At 50.8% G+C, this 7751-nt stretch overlaps 1 protein-coding gene across 1 annotated transcript in view; it reads left to right on the plus strand.

Annotated features, from left to right (window-relative positions):
• Positions 1 to 5: 5 nt before the first annotated feature.
• Positions 6 to 7751, plus strand: part of E4F1 (E4F transcription factor 1) — a gene marked incomplete at its 5' end in the record, with an annotated part of 8796 nt that continues 1050 nt past the window's right edge. The window contains 12 exons of the mRNA XM_031061076.1: positions 6 to 233; positions 362 to 458; positions 1092 to 1258; positions 1468 to 1588; positions 1862 to 2014; positions 2441 to 2607; positions 2926 to 3141; positions 3446 to 3551; positions 4090 to 4307; positions 5625 to 5823; positions 6668 to 6828; positions 7548 to 7610. Of these exons, the coding sequence (XP_030916936.1) occupies positions 6 to 233; positions 362 to 458; positions 1092 to 1258; positions 1468 to 1588; positions 1862 to 2014; positions 2441 to 2607; positions 2926 to 3141; positions 3446 to 3551; positions 4090 to 4307; positions 5625 to 5823; positions 6668 to 6828; positions 7548 to 7610 (1896 nt within the window). The remainder of the gene's footprint in view (positions 234 to 361; positions 459 to 1091; positions 1259 to 1467; positions 1589 to 1861; positions 2015 to 2440; positions 2608 to 2925; positions 3142 to 3445; positions 3552 to 4089; positions 4308 to 5624; positions 5824 to 6667; positions 6829 to 7547; positions 7611 to 7751) is intronic.

Genomic DNA, 7751 nt, shown 5'->3' on the forward strand with positions numbered 1-7751 from the left:
CAGGGAGCGGGGATACACCGACCGCCCGGTCCCTCGGCCCTGTCCCCGGCCATGTGCCCTGTCCCGGCCCCGCTGACCGCGCTTTCCCCGCAGACGAGGATGACGTGCACAAGTGCGGGCGCTGCCAGTCGGAGTTCAGCTCCCTGCAGGAGTTCGTGCAGCACAAGCTGCAGAAGGGCTGCCAGCGCCCTCCCGACCCGCTCGCCGGGCTCCTCGGCCACGAAGGACAAAAGGTGACAGCGGCCTCTCCCAGCCGGGGCTGGAAATAGTTAGGATGCAACGGTCTGTTGGGTTGGAGGGGAGGGAGCAGTGTGCTCAGGCAAGCAGGACCTGCCTGCTGAAAGGTGCTCTGTGCCAGCAGGTGGTTCCTGCTGTCGAGGAGTCCATCACTGTTGCTCACATTGTTGTTGAAGCATCTTCCATAGCAGAGGAGATCAGCAATGCCTCGGCCATCGTAGGTGAGCTCTGGGGTGCCTTGGCACCCCCAGGGGCGTCTGGTACCTGTTCCCTCATCTGTGACCTCTTCTGATGGCTTTGGGTTGTGGTTGGGTGAGTGACACCTCTGTGTCACTGGGATTTGGGGCTGTTCCCACAGAGCTCTGGGAGGCAGCCCTGTGCCTGCTCTGCAATCCTCCCCCATCAGGGCCATGGAACAGTCATGGGATGGGTTGGGTTAGGAGGGACCTCAAAGCCCATCCAGTGCCACCCCCGCCATGGCAGGGACACCTCCCACTGTCCCAGGTGCTCCAAGCCCTGTCCCGCCTGGCCTTGGGCACTGCCAGGGATCCAGGGGCAGCCACAGCTGCTCTGGGCACCTGTGCCAGGGCCTGCCCACCCTCACAGGGACCAATTCCTTTGCAATATCTATTCTAAACCTACCCTCCTTCAGCTTAATTAATACAACTAATTAATACAAATTAGATGTTAAACTCCGTTCCAGAAGTGCCCATTTTATGCTGCCATAATGAGAAGGTTGCAAAGACTCGAGTGGCAGGTTTAAAATATCTTTTCTCCTTCCTGTATGACATGCTGAGACAGTAGGTGGTTTGTTGTCCTGTAAAGAAGCCAACTGTGTCCCCACCTTTTCCCAGGCAGTGGGCACATCAAAGAGGTCATTGTAGCAGGAGACCATGTGTTTGAGAACCCGAATGGCCACGTGGATGGGGAGGTCAGTGAGGAGCAGGACATCAAGGTCAAGCTGCAGGTGAACAAGGAGGGGCGGTACGTGTGTGAGCTGTGCCAGAAGACATTTAAAACTGTGAGTATCCCCTCTGCTGCTGTGGGTTAGGGAGTCTTTTAGGCTGGCTGTGAACTAAGAGCTCCCAAGACTCAGTAGCAGCGTGCTTTACTGCCTGCCCTTCCCAGAGGGAAGTTCTGCCTTCACAAGGAGCCTTGTTGTCCTTTACAGCTAAAATGTAAAGTCTTTAAACTATTTGAAAAGTTTTTTAAAGGAAATTCTTTCCCTAGGCCAGCATCCTCAAAGCTCACATGATCACTCACAGCAGCAGGAAGGACTATGAGTGTAAACTCTGTGGGACTTCCTTTAGGACAAAGGGGTCTCTGATCCGACACCATCGGCGGCACACGGGTAAGAGTTCTCCCAAATAAGAGCTCCTTGTCACTGGAGCTGTCTGTGGTTATCCATTTGCCTTCCAGTGGAATTCCTTCCTGCTTCCCATGTTTTGCTGAGCTGAGACCATTGAGCTCCCCAACATTTGGGGTGCTGGGCGGCAGTGGAAGGTTCTGGGATAGGCACAGTCGTGTGCTGTAGAAAGCTGAACATGTTCTTCAGTCTGTCACACAGAGCTGATCCTGGCAATGCTGGCTCTAACATGGTTGTTTTGATTCTTATCATTTCCAGATGAAAGACCTTACAAATGCAAGAATTGTGGGAAAAGCTTCCGAGAATCAGGAGCTTTGACTCGGCACCTTAAATCTCTGACACCTTGCACTGAAAAAATCCGCTTCAACATGACCAAAGAAATAGTTGTCAACAAAGATGATCTGCCACCAGGTCAGTGATGCTGCCAGCACCCACCTCCTGTCTGATAAAGCCAAACCCTCACAGCACTTGGAATAGAAATTCCTTCTGGCACAGGTTGCCCAGAGCAGCTGTGGCTGCCCCATCCCTGGCAGTGCCCAAGGTCAGATTGGTAGGTGTCCCTGCCCATGGCAGGAGGTGGAACTGGATGACCTGTAAGATCCCTTCCAACCCAAACCATTCCATGATAAGAAATAATCCCATGGTTTTGAATTCATATTTTTTATACCAGAAAAAAGTAATTTATAGAGCAAAGTTATTACCTCGAAGCTGGGTGTGATCTCAAGAATGTTTGAGAATCTGGTACAAAGGTGGTGTTAACAGACACTCTAAGGCAGATTTTTAGGGCACAGGGAGTTGCTGAGGGGTGCATTTCCCCACGTGGTTCATCCCTTGCAGGACCCTGCAGCTCCACCACAGACACAGTGTCCTCCATAGCGAGCGAATCCATGGAGGCCTCCCCTGTCATCCACCTCGTGACAGATGCAAAAGGCAACGTGCTCCATGAGGTCCATGTCCAGATGCAGGGACTGCCCATGGTGGATGCAAAGCCCCTGGATCCAGACGTGAGTGCTGTTTGTCTCAAACACCCTCTGTGTGTTTTACACAAAGAATGTTTCACCTCAGAGCAGAGGTGTCTGGGGTACTGACAGTAAATCTGAGTGTGGAATGAAGGGGTTCCTTTGGTTGGTTTCCTTCTGGGCTTGTCATCCCTTGGGTTGTCAGAGTACAGGTCCACCTCATCCTCCTGCTCAGCCCAAGGTATTCCCTGGCTGACCTTTCAGCCTCATAGCACTGGACACCCCAGACAGAATGGCCCTTGCAGCAGTGTTGCTGTAAAACATTGTGCGTTTGCTGTGCCCAACTTCTCTTTGTTCCTGCAGCAGCCGCATCCTGAGGAGCTGCCCTGCGAGGGGGAAGTGAACAGTGAGAACCTGCTGAGGCAGGCCATGAGGAATTCGGGGATTGTCATCGAGAGAGTGGCTCTGGAGGAGGTGCAGAAGCCGGATGAACCTGTGGCAGCTGCTCCAGAAGAGCTGGAGAACAAAGGGATGGAAGTAGACGAGGAGCCGTGTGTTAAAGTGGAAGGAGTGGAGTCTGTATGTTTGTATTCCATCAACACATTAATTTTTTTAACTTTCTTTGTCTGTATTTGGTTGTGGGCAGCACTGTTGTCTTCATGTATGTCTGCCTGTGCCTGTGGCTTTGTGTCAGGTTTTAGAGTTACATTGTGCAGGTATGATTTAAGGGAAATGTTCTTTCACACATGTGCTGTCTCTTTCCACAACAGAGATCTCTTTCCTGTCTAAACTGGAGTGTTTAATTGGGAATTTGGGTAGCAATCCTAACTGGACACACCAGTACAAAAATAGAAAAGCAGTTTTCCCATTTTCTCTCCAGCAGACACCTGCAGAAGGAACCAACGGGTACAAACGTTACATTTGCTCTCACTGTAATGAAGCCTTCAGTGAAGCTGCTGCCCTGGAAACTCACAGCAAGAGTCACACAGGTAAAGGGCTGCTGGGGCTGCTGTGTGACACGAGCTGTGGCTCAGTGACCTCAGCTGGGTTCAGCTCCTCTGATGAGGAGAGAGTACAGGAGCTGGGCCTGGTCAGTCTGGAGAAGGGAAGGCTGAGAGGGGATCCCATCAATCCATACAAATCCCTCCCAGAGGTGTCAGAGGATGGTGCCAGACTCTGTTCAGTGACAGGATGAGGAGCAGTGCCCAGAAATTAAAACACAACAAAATCCATGTTGACATGAGGAAGAACCTCTTTGCAATGAGGGTGGCAGAGCCCTGGACACGTTCCTGTGTCACCTGCTCCAGGTGACCCTGCCTGGCCAGGGGACTGCACTGGATGATCACCAGAGGTCCCTTCGCACCCCAGCCATTTTGGGGTTCTGTGAAAGCCCACCCACGTGGTTGACAGTACAATTCCTCCCCTTCTCCAGGTTGCTTTTTGTGACAATTCAGTTACACCTGTACCACATCCTTGTGCTGCAGGATGCCCTGGATCAACCACACGTTTTTCTCTCTGTCCCTCTAGAGTACAAACCCTTCAAGTGTGAGGAGTGTGGCAAGGAGTTCACCAAGGGCTACCTGCTGAAGAAGCACCAGGAGGTGCACGTGAACGAGCGGCGGTTCCGCTGCGGGGAGTGTGGCAAGCTCTACAAGACCATCGCCCACGTCAAGGGGCACCGGCGCGTGCACTCGGACGAGCGGCCCTACGCCTGCCCCAAGTGTGGCAAGCGCTACAAGACAAAGGTGAGCCCCCTCACCAGCCTCCTCACTGGCCTCCCCACAGAAAGGCTGTGGCAGGGGGCAGGAGGCTTTGCTCCTCAAAGAGCTCACCCGTCTCTTATAGCTCAGAGAAGCTGTAGCTGCTCCTCTGTGATGGTTTGCAGGGGTCCCAGGATGAGGGAATAGATGAGAATCTTGACTCCACGTTCAGAAGGCTAATTTTTTATTTTATTATATATATTATATTAAAAGAAAATGATATACTAAAACTATACTAAAAGAATAGAAGAAAGGATTTCATCAGAAGGCTAGCAAGGAATAGAAGAGAAAGGAGTGATAATAAAATCTTGTGACTGACCAGAGGGTCCGAGACAGCTGGACTGTGATTGGCCATTAATTAAAAACAACCACATAAGACCAATCAAAGATGCACCTGTTACATTCCAGAGCAGCAGATAATTATTGTTTACATTTCATTTCTGAGGCTAATCGGGAGAAAAGATCCTAATGAAAGGATTTTCCATAAAATATGTCTGTGACACCAGGCTTTGGCGTAGGGCAGGAGGCTTTGCTCTTCAAAGAGCTCACCTTTCTCTTATAGCCCAGAGAAGCTGTGGCTGCTCCATCCCTGCAAGTGTCCAACGCCAGGTTGGACAGGGCTTGGAGCAACCTGGAACAGTGGAAGGTGTCCCTGACCATGGCAAGGGGGTGGAACAAGATGTTCCTTAAGGTTCTTTCCAACCTAAACCATTCAGTGATTCTGTGAGCTGAAACTCCAGAAAGATGTTTTGGTTTAGTGGGCAAAAGAAGGACAGTCTTTGTAAAACCATCACATTTCTGAAGAAACTGTTCCTTCATGTGTGGAACAAATATGTAATAACGGTGTCCTGATTCTGGCCAGGACGTGGTTAATTTTTGCAGTAGCCAGGAGGGTGCATGGCCAGAATATTCTGGTGTGGGGGAAAGGGGTTCCTTCTGTCTTATCAGGGCAGGTGAGTTGCTCACCTCTTTCTTGTATCCTCTGTTATCAGTAGTGGTTTTTTATCTTATTTCTGTTTCTGGTAAGTTGTTCCTATCTCAGTCCATGATCTTCACCTTTTGTGCCTCCAATTCTCCTTTCCAGCCCACTGTGAGGGGAGAGGGAGAGGGGGAACAAGTGAGTGGCTCATGGTTTGGAAAGTCATAGTGTGAGCACTGACTTGGGAAGTACCATTGCTAAACCACCACCCAAGAAAATCATCCTATAAAAGACATTGAGTTGCACCCAGGGAGCTAAAACCTTGCATGCATGAGTTGGCCGTGTCCTTTCTGAGCCCTTGCCTTGCCTCCCTGTGCGTGCAGAACGCCCAGCAGGTGCATTTCCGTACCCACCTGGAGGACAAGCCCTACGTGTGCCAGTTCTGCAGCCGGGGGTTCCGGGAGAAGGGCTCCCTGGTGCGCCACATCCGCCACCACACCGGCGAGAAGCCCTTCAGGTGCTACAAGTGCGGCCGCGGCTTCGCCGAGCACGGCACCCTCAACAGGCACCTCAGAACCAAAGGTGAGCACGGCTGGGCTGCAGCTGGACAGGCTGGGAATGCTGCTGAGGGTGCATCTCAGCCACTGACAGAACCCAGGACACAGTCTCAAGCTGCACCAAGGGAAATACAGGTTGGATATCAGATTATTTTTACAGAAAGGAATGGAATGGTCTGCCTGGGAGGTGATGGAGTCACCATCCCTGGATGTGTTTAAAACAAGCCTGGATGTGGCACTCAGTGCCATGGTTTAGTTGAGTTGTTAATGCTGGGTTGGACTCCATGATCTTTAAGGTCTCTTCCAACCTGGTTATTCCGTGGATCTAATGACCCACATGGAAGTGGGCATGTTCTGGGAAGGAAATGTCTGGGTAAAGTTCTCACCAATAATCTGGTTTGGTGGGATTAGTTGCACTGAGCTTGCTGCTCCTTTAGCTCCTAAGCAGGGATTTCCAGACTTCTTCAGGTAGTGCTGACGGTGTTATTCCAAAGGAATAATGCAAGTTTACTGGAGGAAAAAATGGACTTTTGTAGGAGATACTGAGATATATCAGCAGAAAAGATCAATGATTTAAAATATACCCAAATTCTTCCTGTATGTTCTTCACACAAGGCTTGGAAACCCTGAGTGGTTTTACCACCTGAATTTACCCATGTGGTGTTTGGAGTTGCACTGGAGAGCTGCTCTGCTCCTGGTGTCACAGGGACTCTCCTGGGCTGTTCCTTGGCTTGTCCTGGTGGGCCAAGAGCCCCTCAAGTGGCGCTGGTCACTCCTCCATGGCATCCCCTTGTTGGTGCTGCATAGCACCTTCCAGCTGCTACTGGAGATGGACGCAAAAAATGATCTTTTTCTGGACTTCCCTGCAGGTGGCTGCCTCCTTGCTATGAAGGAGGTGGAAGAAGTGATAGTGTCAGAGGAGAGTCAGTCTGCTGACAACTTGGCAGCCACAGTCCTTTCGGAGGATCCGCACACGGTTCTGGTGGAGTTCTCCTCAGTGGTGGCAGACACCCAGGAGTACATCATCGAGGTGAGAAGGGGCAGCCAGCCTGCTCACTGGGAACTGAGCACAGGCTTTGGTCAGGGAAAACTCTGCAGTTGTTCATGTTCCTGCTCCAGGCTTTTGGGAGAAGGTAAAACAGGCTCTGCCCTGCCTGCAGGCCCCAGGAGTCAGTGGGATCAGCCTTGTTTGGAAGGAAAGCACTTGGAGCTTCCCCACCCTCCAAAAGTGCTGTGTGTGCCAGGAGGCCGAGCCTGAGAACTTGTGACCACACCAGATTTTACATCCTCACAAGCTTGCTTCAGCTTTACCTCCTGTTTTCTCCCATTTCTATTTATCTTACTTTGTCCCAGATAATCTCTGTTGTTTCTAACAGAGGCTGCCAAAAGCAATGAATTCTGCGTTTCACTTTGTCCCCTCTGTCACACAGAGCCAGTTCTCATCCCAGCAGGGTGACACAGCTCAGTTATTGAGTGCTGCCGTAGTTCTTCTCCAGTAGGAGAAAAATCTGCTGCATGGCCAAATCCTGCTGAGGGAGGACGTTCTCTTTCAGTTATTTGTGAACGTTGTGCATTCATTTTAAGTAGTTCCTGATAATGGGATTGGGAGGGAATGTCAAGGGGTTGTCTTTGGAGCAGCTACTGCATGTGAGGGGAACAGAAAGGCTTGTGTAAAAGTGAATTATATATTGGTGATAGAATTCTTTTTATAAGAACCTAAAAAGAGAATAATCTTATTTTGTCTTCCAGACTTCTACTGAAGACATGGAGACCAGTGAAGCTACTGAAATAATAGAGGGAACAAGACATGAGGTAAGGCAGTCCTTGGGTGACAGGAGGGGTGACACATTGCAGACTCTGTTCCTGGGGTGAACAGCTGAGCTGCTCCTGGTGGCAGGCCCCTCTGCCAGCAAATGCAGCAGCATCAGCACAGCCCCTGTCCCCTGGCAGAGG

Source organism: Geospiza fortis, unplaced genomic scaffold (assembly GCF_000277835.1).
Source record: "Geospiza fortis unplaced genomic scaffold, GeoFor_1.0 scaffold213, whole genome shotgun sequence".
NCBI lineage: Eukaryota > Metazoa > Chordata > Aves > Passeriformes > Thraupidae > Geospiza > Geospiza fortis.